Source organism: Pristis pectinata, chromosome 10 (assembly GCF_009764475.1).
Source record: "Pristis pectinata isolate sPriPec2 chromosome 10, sPriPec2.1.pri, whole genome shotgun sequence".
Taxonomy (NCBI): Eukaryota; Metazoa; Chordata; class Chondrichthyes; order Rhinopristiformes; family Pristidae; genus Pristis; species Pristis pectinata.
The window spans coordinates 45,027,769-45,046,872 of NC_067414.1; the positions used below are offsets into that span (position 1 = coordinate 45,027,769).

Genomic DNA, 19,104 nt, shown 5'->3' on the forward strand with positions numbered 1-19,104 from the left:
AAATGATTAATTCAACTGATGGGACATCTTTTCTTTTTTTGGAGATGATCATTGTTTGGCATTCAAGTAGCATGACTATTCCTTGTTTCATTTGCTGATGAGTTGTGAATGAAATTGAACATTGGGTAAATATTATTAAACATCCCCACTTCTGATCTTGTGATGGGGGCAGGTTACTGGTGAGGTAGCTGAAGATAATTGGGCCCTAGGACACTTCCCCCTAGAAACTCCTGCAGTAATATCCTGGGGCTGGGATGATTGATTCAATTTATCAGGGCTCCTTGATACCGTACTCATTTAAGTGCTGCCTTGATGTCAATGACAGTTACTTCCAAATCTCAACAAGTCAGCTGTTTTGTTCATGTTTGGGCCAAGGGTTTAATGAAGTCTGGAGCTGAATGATACTGATAAAACACATTCCAATCATTAATGAGCAGGTAAGGGCTGCATGATGGTACTTCTATCAGTTTGCTGATGATTGAAAGTAGACTCACAGTCCCAACACAGTAACTGGCTAGATAGGAATTATCCAGTTCTTTGCAGTCAGGACGTTTCCACATTTGTTGGGCAGATGCCTTTGTTGTAAGGGTAATGGAACAATTTGGATAGAAGCATGGCTGTTCTGGAGCACAAATCTTCAGCATGACACAAGTGATATTGTGTGGTCCCGGGGTCCTTACTGTATCCTGTGTTCTCAGCCATTTCTTGACATCACAGTGACTGAAGAGTGGCTTCTGTAATCGCAGTGACCACATGACTCAATATGGGAGGAGAACAGAACTTTGTTCTGATCTGCTGGTTGTGGGATTGCTTAGCTTTGTCTACTGCTTGTGGTTCTGCTGTTTCTTGTAGTCTTCTGCTGCAGCTTTCCCATGCTGGTACTTCTGTTTTAAATAAGATATCTTTATTAGTCACATGTACATTGAAACACACAGTGAAATGCATCCTTTGTGTAGAATGTTCTGGGGGCAGCCCACAAGTGTCGCCACACTTCTGGCGCTAACATAGCATGCCCACAACTTCTAACCCGTACGCCTTTGGAATGTAGGAGGAAACCGGGGCACTTGGAGGAAACCCATGCAGACACAAGAGGAGAACTAATGAACTTCTTACAGACAGTGGCCAGAATTGAACCTGGGTTGCTGGTGCTGTAATAGCATTACACTAACTGCTACACTACTGTGCCAGTGTTACTCCTGGCACTCCCATCTTCATTTGATTGGTCCCCTGGTTCAGTGAAAATGATAGAGTAAAGAAACGTCAGGCCATGATATTAGATAATATTTCTGCTGCTGATGGTCCACAGAACTTTGTGGGTACCCACTTCTGAGTTGCCTTGACTTATTGCATCCAACGCAGTGGTGGTGGTATTCAACCTAATTTACAGGTTTTTGCAATTTGCACATGTCTCATTCAATAGATAATACAGTCCTATAGTGGATATGCAGCAGAAGGTGATATTGCTGCCATACAGTGTCATATTCTGGAAAATGTACCAGAACTATGATCTTTATTGAACTTACAGGGTTTTACTCAAGTTATCAAGAATATCAATTATTTTAAGGAAAATGAACAGGGCTGATGAATAGTTTTATAATCTGCAAATTTATGAGGAAAAATAAATGTAATTTAAGTGTATTAATTTTTAAACAACTGCAGATGTTGCAGATCTGAAATATAAAACAGGAATTGCTGGAAGTAATCAGAAGGTTGAGCTGAAACAAGAACAGAGAATGCTGGGGATGCTCCACCAATCAGACAGCAGAGGGTGGGGTGGTTGGGCAAGGTTGGCGTTTTGGGCCAATGACCATTCTAGGTGCGGTGGGGGACGGGGAGGAGTTTTCGGCATGAAACATCAGCTGTTTCTCCCTGTGCAGGTGCTGCCTGGCCTGCTGAGTGTTTTCAGCACCTGCGGGTGTTTGCTTTTTAATCCTGAGTGAGTCCTAATGTAATTCAGCTTTTTGTTCCTCCACAGATGTTGCTTGTACTGCTGAGTTTTTGCAGCTTTCTTTATTTCAGATTTCCAGTAGCTTTTCTGTTCTGTACTGGACAGTTCCAGTATGTTTTTCTTTTGTTTCACTCTACTTACACCTCCTATAAACTGTTCAGCTGCCATTAACAAGACTTCTTCACTCTCCCTCAGTCGATACCAATCCACCATTTTCCCTTCATCTCCTCCTATCACAGACATCCTCTTTGTCCTCCCCACCCACCTCATTACTCTGCAACTTAAAGCGTGACTGCTATTGATATTTTCTGTTCCGAGGACCCGAAATATGAAGCAACAAGCGAGATGCTGAAGGGACTCAGTGGGTCAGGCAGCACCTGTAGAGGGAAATGGTCAGTCGACGTTTCAGGTTGAGACCCTTCATCTGGACAGCATTCCTCAGCGGATGCTGCCTGATCTGCTGAGTTCCTCCAGCATCTTATTTGTTGCTCCAGATTCCAGTATCTGCAGCCTCTTATTAACTCTGTTTCTCTCTCCACAGACCTGCCTGACCTTAATTTATTCTAGAATGTTGTGCTTTATTACAAACACACACACACACAAGCAGAAAAACAGAATATATGCAGGAAATAAAATAAAAACAGAAAATCCTGGAAATATTCAGCAGGTCAGGAAGCATCTATGGGAAGAGAAACAGAGTTGAGGTCTCAGCACAACTAGTTTTAATTGAGAGAATCCTGACGGTGGCACCCTGGAAGCTCCGCTAATTGTGTCCTGCAAAGCAGTTAACAAGTTTTAAAAAGCATGGTTGAATTGGTTAGATCTGACTTTGCACAGTTGCCAGAAAAGGCGGGCAGGGAATGCAATCGATGCCGGGAGCCAGGGGTTTCCGCCCTCGGCGGGGGCGTGGTTTGAGGGTGAAACTGACAAGCGAGCAGAAATTGACTACAAATCCCAGGTGTCCCCGGACGAGGCGGATGGAGAGGATAATTCTCCCCCTGTCGGAGGGAATGGGAACCTCAGCTCATCCAGAGCAGGTGTTGGCTCGTCCGCCTCCGACACTCTGCCAACAACCTCTCAGCCCCTCGTTTCCGTCTCAGTCCGGTGCTCGAGTTCAAGCGCCAGCGGCTCGGCGGGGAAGAGGGCGCGGGCTGACCCAGTGCAACCGGCTCCCCACCATCGGTCGCCACGGTGCAGGATGTTCCCTGCATTTTAATCCAGCAATGATCCCCGAGCAGCGCAATCATGTTGCCACCATCGAGAACATCCCAGCCGAAGCCATCAACGCATCGCCCCCCCTGCTGCAGAGGATAAGAAAAGTATTCACAAGGTAAGAAACCAAACCCCCCCCCCCCCCGCCCCTCTCAGAAAGAGTCCCGTCCAGCCGCAAAAGACCTCCCACTCCCCAAAATCTCTCTCAAAGAGACCGCAGTGAATCATGTAGCTGGTAACACTCACACTCAACAGCTGCTGTACCGGGCTCCCTCCGTCACCAACAGGGGAAAAAAGTTGTCGCCTCCTAATAATTATGAACATAGCTGTTCTTAATCTACCATCGCGCTCAGTTTTGTTTCACGATATTTAGTCACCGTGATCTGAAGAGACGCGTACACCTATGGTTATATTTCTTGGATATCCTGTTGCATCGATTTTAATTGAAATTACACAGACGAGTTAACAGTGTTTCAGCATCCCTTCGATATCTTCAACCCACTTCATATTATGCCAGTGATTAGGGATTGTTTGTGGGTACCGAGCGTGCTTCTATTGATCTAAGGTTTATGGAAATATGCTCATTTAAAAAAATATTACGTTGAGGAGAATTTCGGTCTTAGCTTGGACTTTCCTACTGTGAGATTATTTGAGGTTAGAATCGTGGGTGTATTTTTATATATATATACAATGTGCCCCTTTCAAGTCTGAGGGAGCGAAGCCGAAAGCCGGCGACGATCACTAACGCTCTTTGTGAGCTCTCTTTTCCCTTTCATCGCTGGCTGTGTGAGGGTGTACCGTGAGACAGGCGAGTGAGGCGGTGGAGGTACCCCCCATCTGAAATAAAAACCCCGGTCGAACTCGACCAAACACCCATCAGTATATCTTGCACTATTCCTGTAAATTCAAATCTCTTAAAACAAAAGGCAAATTATTTCAAAACAGGCGAAGCTCAGGTACAGACACAATATTCCCAGTCATTTCTTCATTACACTAAAATAGTCTTTCATTGTGAGTGCAATACCGTGCAATGATGTGGACATTGTCCAGTCCAGATTTTCTTTTGCATGTGTATTTGTCTAATATATTTTCAAGTCATTTGTCTAAACCAGATAAAAAAGTATCCATTTTGGTCATACCAAAAGGACTGTGTGAGGAACGTGCCGTGTATGATAGACTCCATTGTTCGCTGTAGTTATTGATGTATGGGAATTGAATTGATGGTTACAGTTACAACACATGAATAACTGAGAATTAAAGCATCATTCGAAAAGTCTTGATTTGTGCTTATACTGTCAATACAGTAGTTTTTCTACGTTTCTATTTTTCCATTTAAAAACTCTCTGATAACTGATCTATTATTTTAATAGAGAATTTGACATATGACTAAATAACAGGGTTGGGAAGAAATTGGAATAAACCAGTTGTCCTACAGGAACAGTACAAAATTTGTCTGCACTGAGCTGTTTCTATACTCCCTCCTGAAAGCACGTGATTTTTTAACGTTTCTATTCCAAATAAACAGTGATTTAAACAACTGGATATGGACTGGTATGAGCTAAAGTTCAACATTTAAATGAGTTTCCAGAAGCTGAGAATCTAGCTTGCAAAAACTTGTTCAGTCATTGGGCAGTAGGAGTTTTCATTCTTCAGGAATAAAGTTTTCCTCTGACTTGACAAACATAGCCTTCACCCCATTCAAAACCGGTAATATTGGTTACTTCAAGATTTGGGACCATTTCAGGATTTTGACACCAGCACTGTTGACTTTGGAATGAACTGTTGTCAGCAGTCCTGTTCAAGATTTCTGAACACCCAGGGCATCACATGGTTGATAAATCAAGTTTCAAATGGAGCTTGAAGTAATTAATTTTAATATGTTGCATTGTTTTCAGATAGCGAAGTGTAGTTAAAATTAGTAAACCACATTATTTGCATAGATCTGTTGTAACTGATGTGCTGTCGTGATCTTTTGAGGTTTGCATCCAATGATCAAGAATGACATTGCGTGCTCTTGTGTAGGAATAAATGACTATTTAACTTTTTTTTACCTTTCCATTAAAAATGCAGATTTGAAATGTATTTGCGATATGCTATTTCCCCTTGTGTTTTGGATAGTTCTCCATATTTTCATCCGCTTTTATGGTTGGAAGGATTCTTTTTGCCACCGAACACATACGCTTATTTGTTTTGCTGCAGATTTTGTCCAACCACTATGAGGCAGACTTGAGTAATATGGGGTGATCTGTACAACTGTCATCTTTACACAACCATGTTATTGCCTTCTATAGAAGAGCATTAGGTGTAAAAGGCTATCATGAGTGGGATTTAAACCTGACACTATTACTGCTGGATTGTGGGTATTAATGGTGCCAAGACCCCCGGTTTATCAATCTCAAAAGGGAGCAGTGGGTGTGACCAAGCTTCTTAGTCAAGAATTGTTCTTAATTGAATGAAATTTCCATAGACAGTTGTTAATACTCGGAAGGAAGCATGATGGAACAATAGATTTTTTTTTGATTTCTTTGCATATTGTTTCGTAACATAAATATACAGGCTCACAGCTTCCCTGGAACAATTTGTTGTATTCCTCAGTGAAGACTGTGACGTGTAATTAGACTTTTGCTTTAGGAAGTGAACGTATTTATACATTTTTTAAATTTCCTATGTATAGCAGGAAACTCGATACTTTGCTTGCATTTTTCATGGATAGGAAAAATAAATCCAAGTATGAACAGACAAATAGTATATAATTCTTTAAAAAGCTGAGAACAGTCACATTTGTAGAATCACTGACGTATGTGAAAAGGGCAACTGCATAAATGTGTTTATTAAGTTACTAAATCAAGTCTAGTTTCTTAGCATTAGGTCATTGAGGCAGTGTGTGTGAAAACTGAGGTAATTTGGTAATGCAGAAGTAAACTGCATGAATATGGATTCACTTTGAAACTTGTAGTTCTTTAATAGGGGAAAAATGTTTTCAGTCAGTATTGTTTATTCTTATGGTCCCAGATGTAGGAATAAAAATGAAATTTGCATATTATGATTCGCAGTGCTTTCTTGCAGTGACTAAATAATGTATAAATTTGGAATCCTGTATTAGGTTGTTGTAGCTGTATTAGGTCACCTATCCCCTGCCTGCGTGCACTCCTTCCCCCCCTCCCCCCCCCCCCCCCCCCAACCTTCCTATTCAGACCTGATGAAGGGTCTGGGCCCAAAACGTTGACTGTTTATTTCCCTCCATAGATGCTGCTTGACCTGCTGAGTTCCTCCAGCACTTCTTGCGTATCACTTAGGTTGCTGTGAGTTCAGTGCAAAATGTTCAGACTTGTTATGAACATAGGAACAGATTGTTCATCCTAAGAAACATAAGAAGCATATTTATAGAGAATCATACCATAGAGAAGTTGCTCCTTTGGTCCACCATGTCCATGACAACTATCAAGTACCCATCTGTACTAATGCCATTTGCTGTTAGTTGGTCTGTAGCCTTCTAGTGTTTCACCTTACAGACTTTTTTTGGTATTTACAGATATGATTTCAACTTTCTTGATTAGAAAGGCGTACAAAATGTCAACTTTGTGACACCCGTTACCAGTTGTTTAGAGTTCCTATGCAGTTTATCCTAAAATTATTCTTGGATAAACATTAACAATTTTTCTCTGAAAATATCACTGATCAATGACTGCAAAAATTTTCAGTGTCAGTGCAATGCCTTTGAGTAAAGAGCACACTATAGAGAATTGTGACTCCCATTAGTAAGTTTAACTGCATCTTGTCTCTTTAGATGGTGTATTGGTATCTCCCACCAGATTCTTACTATTTGTATGGTTGAACCACTTTCTATTCAATGGCTGTGCAGCTGGCTAAAAGTGCCATAATTGGCCACTTTTAAAGCCACTGTAGAATTCCTAGTTTACTCAGAACACTAACTGTAGAATGTTAATTGCCTACTCTGTGCTAGTTATTGCCTGGCAATTATGTCACTTGTTGGTTAGCGTGGTTTAGCTGCCATTCAACATTTCAAATCCATTTGAAAAGTTTTGAAGTAGTGGGTTTAGGCATTTTAAATATCAAACCATTTTTTTCTTCTTCCAGTTAGAATAGAGTATGGAGTATTGTTTGAATAATGTGCACATTGGGTTTGCAGTGCCCAGAGATTCCTGTAACATTGGGTTTTCCCACAATTGTTGTGTGATTTTAAAATCCAATTTGTTGGTGACATTCCATTTATTATTGGCAAATTTAAATGATGTGATAGATTTTTGATTATCAAAATTTGTGATGTGTATGGTATTGGTTACTGAGACTGTAGGGTGGCCAATTTCTGTTATGCAAAGTGCATGTGTGTGCCTCAAGCAATCTGTGGAAGGTTCAATTTACTGCAAATGTGCTTCATCATTAACATTTCATAAAGATTTCTCTATAGTTTTCTCAATATTTCATTACGCCATGTCTACTCCCTAATGACCTTGCCTCTTTCCCCTACCACAAGCAATAAAACATCAGAGATTGTATAAGTGCTGTTTTTGTTGGAATCTGAAATATTGAAAACTCTGGTTAATTTATGAAGTTACATTACACCTTGCACCTTAACTAATAGCAATGAGGAGGATACCAATTGGATTAGAGCAGAATTATTAAATGATAATACACTGAATTAAAATAATTATTAATTATGTTAAGTGAACTTAATGGAGCATGAAATAAATGGTAGAATGATGCAAGTTTCCTGTACGTTGCAAGAAGGCAGAAACTGATTTGCTTCGTGTCTGGGAAACATTTACCTTCCCTTAAAGAAATTAAAATGTATGGAATCCTTATTTTTTTTCTGTGTGCAGGTAAAAATGAGGAATGGCATCTGTGAAAAATATTGCTTGCTTGCCCCCAGTCCCCATCAGCTCATTTTTACGATACATAATTGCTCGCACTGGGAATCGGTATCAGTAATGAGTGGTTTGTCTGCTTCTGCTGCTGACTGCTGCTCTTTATTCTTGCTCCTTGCTTTGTGGCAGGCAGGAACTAGGAGGTAAAGGGCGGAGGCTAGTTCGAAATAAAAGTATAGGGTTACCCATATCCAGTCTCCTGCCAGTGTAAAATCAATACAGCCAGAAGCAGAGAGCACAATATTAGTAAAGGCTGGCAAATTCCTACTAAATGTGTGGGGAAAAATGCAGCCTTAAATTCTGATTACAGAATAATGTGCCTTCCATGTTAAAACTTGCACCATGCTGTTCGCTGTTTCTAAACGCTCATACCACACAGGATTTTCACAGTACAGCAGCTTCACTGGGAGTGTTTCATCATTTTTTATTATAAACGCTAATGACAAAAAGACAGTAAAAAAATTGGAAGGCAGGCGTTTAAGGGATTATCTGACGAGGGATAGTATCACTCGATCGATGCTTTTTTAATGATTATGCTTTTTATGTATAACAGAACGTTTTAATGACTTGGAGAAATACCATTCAATTTTTCGGTGACAGAAAATGGTCTGTCAAATTTACTGCAATGAAATTAATTTCTGGCTTCAGTTCTTTGAAGTGAGGGAAGTGCCGTTCAGTTTGCTCTTTGAGCACGGGACAATAGCGGGGAATGAGCCAGTTCCTAGTTAGCAAAGCATGTGATGAAGAGCAGCGGAGCCAACCCCCCTCACATTTGAATTTATTCGGGGATCTCTGTTATGTGACGGCGTGGAATGCGGGTGGGTGAAAGGAGCAGTAAACGTGCAGCTGCGGTTGAATGTTGCTGGTGCAGCGACTGCCAGCTGGCGGCCCCGTTTCATGCTGCTTTCTGTCCGTTGCAGAGCCATCTGCTGCAGTTTTAATGAATGGACCTTTTTTTCGCCCCGAACAATGGCTTCGGGGATGTGATCTGCATTCTAATGCAATCCACCGCTCAATAGGGACAAACCGTTCCACCTTTGTTGTGAACGTTAGAAGGGGAGGGAGAGAAGCTGCTTCTGGTGGAAGTTACAGGCATTGCTCTTCTTTTCCAGACTGGCGATATTTCCTTTACCGAGACAATCTGCAGTTTAAAACGCAGGAACGTTTTAAGAACTTATAGAGGGCGAAGAGATTAAATTGCAATGCAACGGGTCTTATCATTTAATATGCAGTTCAAGTGAGCCACATATTCTGTCCTTTTTATTTTGTTTATAAACTAATTTAATTCCGAAGGAGCACAAGTAAGGGTGAAACAATGCTCTGGATGTTCCCATTCATTAAAAAAACGGGCCCTGTGGTGGCACGGCCCTTTCGTGCTGATCTATCCAAGGTCACTTTTGGAATGGTGGCGTGGATTTTCAGCAGATATTTTCGCCTAATTTTAATTTGCTTCCTGTAGTATCGCAGGAGTGTGTGCTGTTCATAAAAGAGGAACTTCGATCTCTTTTTTTTTCCCTTCAGAGGATGCACACATCTATTGTGTTTCCCACGGCTATAAATGAACGAGACTTTCGAATCTGATGGTATCCTGAAATAAATACGAAGAGATGCCACTCTGTGACGGATGATTATTAAACATTGTTTTAAGCGGGAGGTCATTTAATAGGTGTCATGATAACTCAGTGTCAGGGTATTACGTACTCCCATTATTTCTGCTGCTGTGGGGATGCTCATCTCCGTCCATTTAGTTACTATCACAGATACTGGAATCCCCTTTATATTACTTCAATTATTATGGTCAACATTGTGATGACAAATAGTCTCTTTCACATAATTTTCAATTTTGTATGGTAGAGTATAAAAGATATTCCGGATGATATTGTATTGGGCTTAAAAAAAGATGTTTTCAGTTTTTGGAATAGGGTTTCACTTCCTGGGATAGGGATGAGAAAGGTGAAGAAATCTGTAAGGAAATTTCCATTAATGTTATTTTACTTAACAACAAACTGGCATTAGATATCCCCACAGAAACCATGACTTTTATGTCGTGTCTGTAACTGGAGAGAGAGAGAGAGAACCAGAGGAAAGCAGATGCCAAGAGATCTGGGAAGAAGTGACCCAAAGCTTAGTCAAAGAGGGGTGAATTTTAAAGAGGATTGGGCCTAGGTTGTTAGAGGAGAGAGGGATGTAAAAGGCATTCTCAGCATTGAAATCACTAAGTTCTGTTAAGATAAAAACAGGAAAATGCTGGAAATAGGAAATATTCAGCAGGTCAAGCAGCATCTGTGGAAAGAGAAACAGAGTTAACATTTTAGGTTGAAGACCATTCTCTTCAATGTGAAATGCTAACACGATGCCACTTGGCTTGCTGAATATTGCCAGACTATTCTGTTTTTGTTTCAGATTTCCAGCATCTGCAGGCTTTTGCTGTTTCAGTTCTGGTGAGATGCTGTAGGCCAGGATGAGTTTACAGTGATTGGGAAAGGCAAGACCATGACCATAAAAGCATTTGAAAACAAGTGTAGGTTATTCCTCCATGCAGTGGGTGAGCAGCATTCAATGTAGGTAAAGATATGGGAAATGGAGTTTTGAATGAACTGAAATTTAATCTCAGAGGATTAGAGGATGACAGGAGCACATTGGAATAATGGAGTCTGCACGTGGGAATGACTTGGATAAAGGTCTCAACGAGACTTGAAATTAGGTAGCTGATGTAAAGAAGGTGGAAAGAAGAGGCTTCTGTCATTGAGAAATTATAGCATGGATTGTTCCGTCTTATACTGTGCTAGATTGAAACATTGTGGCTTGGTTTTATCGAGTGAGCAATCGAGCTACAGAGACCAATAATTAAAATATAAGAAAGATAATAATGGTTGTATTTACATTTTGTCTTTTGTACAATGAAATAGCAGCAGCAACAACTTGCATTTATACAGGCTTTTTATGATAAAGTAGTATCTTAATGTATTTTCTCTGAAACTACTTAAAATAACGAATTATCTTTTAGTCTGGTGACGGTTGCTATTTGGAAAAATGCAGTAGACATTTTGTGCCAGCAATGTTCTACTAACAGTAGTTGGGCAAACAACCAGTCAACTTGTTTTCAGATTATTTAAGGGTTAAGTCTTGGCAGGACATAGGGAAACTTCCCAGCTGAACTGCCTGTTTTTCACTGAATGATGCAATAGAAATTTTAAGTTCCATCTGAACCAAAACAAGAGACAAGCAGGTTTATTGTCTTATCTGAAGAATGAACTCTTCTGCATTGGGTTGTCAGCATAATTAACAATTCAAAATTTTGTGAGGGGTTCAAACTATAACCTTCTGATCCAAATGAAGTCAAACCAAAAACAGGATATCCCAAATCCAGTCTTTGGCTGGAGAAGTTTCTTGCTCTCGCTGGGACAACTGAATTTGAATCCATTGGGTTAGTTGAAGGGGAAACTGACAAAAACCTCTGAAAACATGCATGTGCCCACATTAGGTTTTGATAAGATTTTTAATGAGCACTGACACCATGAATGCATTGCACTGGGCAAAGCTGGTGGGAATATTAGAAACCTTTTGAAACACAGCCACATTTTTAAAAAAAACAAGTTGAATCCACAGCAATCCAGGATAGAGCACTTGTAGAAGAAACTTGTAAAATAATAAGAAAGAGACTGGTCATAAGACTGAGCGAGGTGACAAATGGAGTGAGGATCACAGTTGTTTTCTAATCCATATAAATGGCCATGTTTCATAAGAAGGGGGAATATTGCTATGTTATGATAAGGGAGGAAGATTGCAAGTAATGTTAAAACAAATTCTTATAACTATATAATGAATGTGATGAAATAATCACAGGATGAGCAGAAGAAGTAGGAGTAATATGCAGAGAATTTGGCAAAATTATTAATAAAAACCAATAGACATTGGATAATGCAAGTAAGTTGTACGGAGGTCCTCTTAATGCTTTGCAAAGTACAAGTCAAATTATATTTAGCCAAGCCATATTGTGGCAACCATGCTACAGAGGATTAGCTACAACTTAACAGTATTGAACTCTATGACCTAGAAGAAGATAGGTTTAGTCCACAATACTTCAAAGTGAAACAAGAAATTATGACCAAGGAAAATTTAGGTTAGCAAAGAGGACATTTGAAAAGAACAATGCTCCATGTGTTTGTAAGAAATTCTTTAGTTAACATTTGGAACAAAATGAAGAATCCATTTACTTTAAATTGATTTTATACAGATTTGTAAATACATTTGTTAGATATTACACAGTAGTTTCAACCCTAAAAAAACATGGATGTTTGGAATCATCTAGTAGACAAAGGAAAAACAGGCTCAATCAAATTGCAGCTGATGTTGAGATGGGAAAGTTGAGGTGGGGTTGGAACTGTATGTGGTGCAGGCAGATTACAAAGGAGTAAATAGCTATTTCTTGCCTTTGGCTTTACTTAGATAGAAAATTACATACAGGAATTAAGTGGTACACTTCTATGTACCTCAACTTCTGAATATGTTTAAATGCAAATAATATTTTTATCTTTGCAGATAATTTTTTTGACTAAGATGTATTTGGAGAGTCCAAATTTACTCTTTTGGATAGCTACAATTGCTATCTCAAAACTACAAGCAGTAGATTCTCTTGTTCCTATGCCTTGGGGCCCAGAATGGAACCCAGATGATTTTTTTCATTCAATTTGGTGAGACATAGAATGTAATCTCTTTTACGGAGGATCCTAATGGAAACTTATTCAGATAGATTTAACTTGTGTTTTATCCATACCTGTGGTCCATTCTTCAATATTAATAATCTTAATGGTGATTACCACAAAATTATCTTCATTACAAGGAAAACTTTCAGAGAAACAACCTTGAAGTGTTTATTATTTAAGATGACTTTAAGTCCTTTCTTACTTATTTTACATTCATTAATCTTATTTTGACAGAAATACTCTTTCCCATACTGGAAATTACTTTTTTTCAGATAAATATCTCTGAAATAATTACTCTATGTGAATACATCTCCAAACCTGATCAAACTGCCGCCCAACATAACACAATGAAGATTGCAGGATATTTGTTCATGCATGTCATTAATCTGCTAAACTCATTAATAAACAATTGTGAATCTGTCCATTTCGTTCTTTTATATTTCTGCAATTGGGGCTCCATTTTTGTCCTGAATGAAGATTTTGATGTTTGAAAGGCAAAGGATTAGTTACTTTAATAAAGTACCTGAAGTATTTCTTTCATTGGTCATTCTAATTAATATATTTACAGGATTGCAAGATATCACAGAAGCTAACAAACTATTTGTTGAATTGATTCTGATATGTGAGTCAATTGTGAAGTGCAAATCCCCTTCCCTAAATCCAAACACCAAATTACTAATAATTTAACAACAACTTTTCTGAACTATTCATGGTTAAAAAGCATGTTCCTCTCGAATCACTGCTGGTCAGAAGCTGAATGTTCAAATGATAAAATAACACATTAGAAAAATACATTTGCACTGAGCTAATCAGGAAACAAGCTGAAATAGGGCAAGTTATTGGAGACTGGTTATTAATGCCAAAATATGGTCATATATATTTAACAATGCCCTGTAAACATTATACCTAACAAGTATATGGGGTGAGATTGGAGCTGAGAAAAGGACTTTGTAGCCCTTTCTCCTTTTGGACCTAGACTTGAATGTAACCAGATTAAGGGGAGAGGAAGTTTTCACTTGGATTTAATGATGCTCAATGAAATTTTGTTAGAGTTTGAAGCCATTTCCCAAAGGAGCAGGATGTAAAGTTAGCTGTTTAAAAAAACATGTTAAGTTTATATTTCATTAGGCATATAAATTCTTCTCTTTGCCAGATACACAGGATATCACAGAGGCTAACAAAATAACTATTTGTTTGAATCTGCTAGCTGAGCCAATTGTAAATGTGCCCTTGGAGTCACACAAAAATAAATAATTTAAAACAAAGATCAAAAAACTTTCAATATGTCAGATGGGACCATAGGATGCAATATTTTCAGAAATAAGAAAGATTGTTGTTCTTCAGTAGTTAGAGAGGTACAACATTTGCATCATTTGCAGATATCTAATTCCATGTCTTAATTTTGGGTATGAAACAAATGAAGATTTGTTTGGCTGCTTTTGCAAGATTTATTTGAAGAGGCTTGGAGGGTCTGCTTAATGCACTAAAACAAGTAGGCACACGTATTGCTAATTGTCAGTGCATTTCACCATCTTTGCTGCATATCAGGGAAAATAGCCTTGCTTAGGCTAATTATTACTTTAAATGGCTGATGATGCCCACAATATTGAATGATTGTTTTAACTATCATAAAAAATCACCAATTACTAGTTCCTCTGGGAGACCAGGGCCTAGAAATTGAATCTGAAAAAACATGTATTTATGCACTTGTAGGATTGAATTATGGGGTAAAATCAATTGCTAAATGTAATTAAGATCTTGTAGTGTGGATTGTGCACATTTGAATTATTGGATTGCACAGATGTGTGCTTGATGTGCACTAAACAAAGTAACTTGGCCACTGCCTGGTGTTGGATGCACTTTTCATGCCGTTGCTACCATATTGGATTATGCATGTGTTGTACTGGAAGCAGACATGCTCTGGCAGTACTTGAGTCCATGTTCTGGAGTCCTGTACCACAGTTTTTGATGGAGTCGGCTCAGTTGAAATGATGGAGCTGCTTTCTTTTTTTTAAAAAACATGGGTGAGGCCTACTAACCTTCTGAGTTTTCCTCCTCATGTGCTTCAATCCTCTTTCCAGGTGCCCACCTCTGCCATCACTATCTACATGTCATTGTCAGAGAAGCAAGGTGCCCTCTCTCATGCCTGTCTCACCAAAAGTTGCCCAGTGACTGACAACAGCAGGGTCAGTGAGCACTACCTCTTTAAGAGATCCAGCAATAACATCACACTGCATAGGTTTGTTCACTGTGAAATGCACAAAACTCGAAGTTAATCTGCACGGTTGTCTGTGAATGGGGGTGCTTATGAACAAAAAAAAGCCTTGGGCAGAAGGTGGTAACAAAAAAACTTTTCCCCTGTAGCACTGCAACAAACTGGCCTGGGTCCCTCATGTAAAGTCATTTGTTCCATGTTTCAAGTGAGAATGAATTTCTGCACAACATGTGTTTTTTTTTAAAAGAACATCTTAAATAAATCTACAGATATTTCATCAGAATGAAATGTGAAATACTGGAAAAACCTACCATTGTATTGTCACAGAATTCTGGCTATAACACAATAGGTTGCAGAAACATTTGTGCAAGTTGTATATTTCTGTTCACACTGTTTCAGCAATGGATTGCCATACAAAATTTCTCCGTTGTGTATAACTGAACAGTACAAAGCATTCAGCAGTTGTGCTATTCTGGGTTTTGATTGAGTTGGAAATGAGCATTTTGAGCTACGTAATAATGAGCTGATACATTCTAGTTTATAAGTGAATTTTTCCAGATAATATTGAAGCTTACTGATACCAACATATAATGGAGCTAGATTACTCCGCAAATATAGTACATAAATTTAATTAATGAAATTAAACCTCATGCTATGTTATGCACAATACATAATAAGGGAAAATATTGTTTAGCTCTGTGTGAAAAATCTTACAAATTCTTAATACGCAGTTTAAACAGGTTAATGTTGAAGTCATTGAGACTATGAATCATGCTGTTCTTATTCTTTTAATTTTGAGTTATGGCATGATCCTAGGCAGATGCATAGGCACAATGATATTTAAGGAGAGAATGAAAAGAACTAGAAGTGATGGCCGTTAAAGCAGACAGTTGCACATCTTCCCATCTCTTTCGCACTTTGACCACTGTGGTCCATTGTGGAACTGCCAGGTTTATGACACAATAGATGAAAATGTACACTATTATGCTATTTTACAAATGCTTGAAGCATCCTTTCTCGACTGCTTTCCTTGCACAAAAGCCATCTCCCTAGGTTGAACCTGTTGGCTGTGTGCCAGGGTGCACTTGATTAGCAATCAGTTTGGCAATTTGTCTCCAAATTGGGCTCCTCTCTTGGCCCTTCAGCTTTTCACTATCAAAGATAGCATTTTTGTTCTCATGTCTGCTTTGTCACTCTGAACAATCATACTACTCTTCTGCCAGCATCACATCCTGTCCTTTAATTGCAAGCTGCAGCTCCTTCAGAGCTGCTTCCCCATTAACTGGCACAGATTTCTAGACAAGCTTTTCTTGTGTTAAGGTCAATGCAAGTTAAAGGGCAAAAGTTTCATTGCGAATTTTGAGTTGCTCATTGACAGGCCAACATTATGCTTCAACACTTTTGTCAAACTTGAAGTTCCTATAGAAGTATATAAAGTTATGAGATGCATAGTTGGTGTAGATTGTCAGAGTCTTTTACCCAGGGTGAAAATGTCAAAGGGCATAGGTTTAAGGTGAGAGGGAGGAATGTTTAAAGGAGATTTGCGAGGCAGGTTTTTTTTACACAGAGAAGGGTAGGCGCCTGGAACTCTCTGCTAGAGGAGGTGATAGAAGCAAATACAAAAGCAATGTTTGAGAGCCATTTTGACGGACACATGTATAGGCAGGGAATAGAGAGAGATGGGCCATGTGCAGGCAGATGGGATTAGTTAAACTGGCATCGTGGTCAGTGCAGACATGGTTGATGTGTCTCTTTCTCTGTTGAAATGTTCAATAAGCTGATCTTATGGTGCTGAAAAATGAGGGAATCTACTTTGTTGCCTTGCCCCACTCCTGGCTCTCTGAATTACCCTTACCTTCTGCCTGTTATGTTCCCATGAATCTCTGCCTATCACCCACAACTCTCGTCATATTGTCATTAAGGATGGCTATATAGATAGCCTGTCTGGTAATAAAGCACATATAAAGGTCATGTAAACTTCTTCTCCAAGCCTACACTATCTCCTATGATGCATTTTACAGTTCATGTCATCACTTGCTTGAAAGTGCTATCATGTGTGTAGTGTGCTAATATATTTCCCTCCACCTCTCTAGTAATGTCTCTTTTTACCTTTTTACCTCAACAATCCCTTCCAGTTCTATGTCTCTGTGCTCACCTCTGTCCCCTAGGAAATGGTTTACTATTTATTCCCCAGATCTTCTCTCCAACCATCAGCAACTGCTTGGCCATTGAATTTAGACCTCTGTTAATTATTCCTAACCCTTTTACTAAACATTATTTTGCATTTTGGATTATTCTTATACGCGCAGCCCAAGTTCCGGAACCTTCAAGAATTTTAATCAGTGCTTCAAGGCTTTTGTAAGCTTCTTGTAACATGTTCAGAATAAAGACAGCAATCTCTGTTTTGCTTCTAGATTTATGAAACATCTCTGCAAAATCTCATTTTAGATTTCAGAAGTGATTGACTAGAACTTCAGATCTCATTTGAACTTAAAACTGTAATTTAATATACTTTATAAGAACAAACTAATGAATAGTTAAAATTATGTAATATGTGGTTATATTTACTCTCATAAGACAACCTTCGACTGCCTCTTAAAAATAAGATTGTAACTCTAAAATCTATGTTAATACTTTTGCAAATAACTTTTGAAGAGCACAGTAGTTCTTTGGTTCCTTTGATTTCTTATCACTGGAAGACCTATTTTAATATATGCTGTTCTTGGAAATGTTAAACATTTTTTTCTCTTTGTTAGGAGTTTAAAATTCTACAATTGCTTAGGATCATAGAGAATAATAGAAAAGTACAGCTCAGTGTTTGGCCTGTCACTCCTGTGCCAGCTTATGCAAAAGCTTGAGAGATTTTCCAATTTACTTTCTTCTTTCCAATATTTTTTCAATCTGTTTCCTGTGATCCAGATGGAATTGAACTTTTATATCTTGGAGATAAAAGTTACTGGTTCTTTTGGAGAATGGAGATGTAATTGGCAAATGAATTTCAACACAGATAAAAGTGAAGTATTTGGCTTTGACGAGAAGAGTAAAATGGTTACATATAACTTGGGAAATAAGATTATAAGTGGGGTAGTGCAATGAGAGGATCCAAGAGCAGAAGCTAGGAACACGGGTTAATCAGGCATTAATAAATGCAAACCAAGAAACAGGTGAATGAAAATGTAGAAAGGTACTGCTAATCTTATACTAATCAGGGTGTAATAATTACCAGCTGCTCTGGATGAGGAAAGAACAAAGGCATTGGAACCTGTACCTGCCATAAGGATTTCCCATCTTTTCGCTTAAAGCAGCCTGGAGTCCTGTCAGCCCATGCAAATTGGGATCAGCAAAGCAATTTCGAGGTCATAGGGTCTTAAAGAAGTACAGCACGGAAGCAGGCCCTTCGGCCCCACGAGTCCATGCTGACCAACTAGTAGAGTATATCTGTGCAGCTTCTGAAAATTGACACGTGTTCAGTGATATCACCAGCCACACTAGAGCAGGCCACTGTAAAAAAAGAAAATAATCTGTGGAGAAGTTCCATAGGATTACAGGCACCAATGCTCCTTTCAACATTCTCACCTACAACTGACCCTTTGGGGGTCATTCTCCCATATTCCCTGCCCCATTTTTGCCTGCTGCAATGGTGGCTTGTGTTGGAGACTTGCAATTTCCACTCTCCACTGCGCTGTTCCAAAAATGCTAATGATACTGTGAGAAAATGCTCTTTGAAAGTGGTACCCAGTAGGAGTGCTGATCAGTAAAGGCCATGATAATGGTTTGGGTCCTGGGAGTGTTCCATCAGGCAGTCATGGGATAAATCCACCTACCCCACAACTGGAAGAGATGGACACAGAAAAATCTGCCTAAGCCCTTCAGAGTTAAAATCTTTCGCACTCTGGTAATTCTTGTAATCATCATTCTCTTTTCTAATTAGGTTTTCATTGAGCTTTCTTCAAAATGGGATAATTAACAAGGAATCTTGCAATAGTATGAATGATAGGCTTCCTTTAAATAAGCAACACCCTAGCTGTGCTTGTGATGATGCAGTGTAGGCAATATAGTGGATCAAGTCAGTGCAAGTATAACACTTCCTACATTAGATACAGCATGAACAGCCTACTACGTTGTACAGGTGACCTT

General features: G+C 39.0%; 1 protein-coding gene across 1 annotated transcript in view; it reads left to right on the forward strand.

Annotated features, from left to right (window-relative positions):
• The first annotated feature begins 2,926 nt into the window (after positions 1-2,926).
• slc35f1 (solute carrier family 35 member F1) overlaps positions 2,927-19,104 on the forward strand; it is a 229,047-nt gene continuing 212,869 nt past the window's right edge. Inside the window, exon 1 of the mRNA XM_052024786.1 lies at positions 2,927-3,278. Within this exon, the coding sequence (XP_051880746.1) occupies positions 2,959-3,278 (320 nt within the window). The 5' untranslated portion in view covers positions 2,927-2,958. The remainder of the gene's footprint in view (positions 3,279-19,104) is intronic.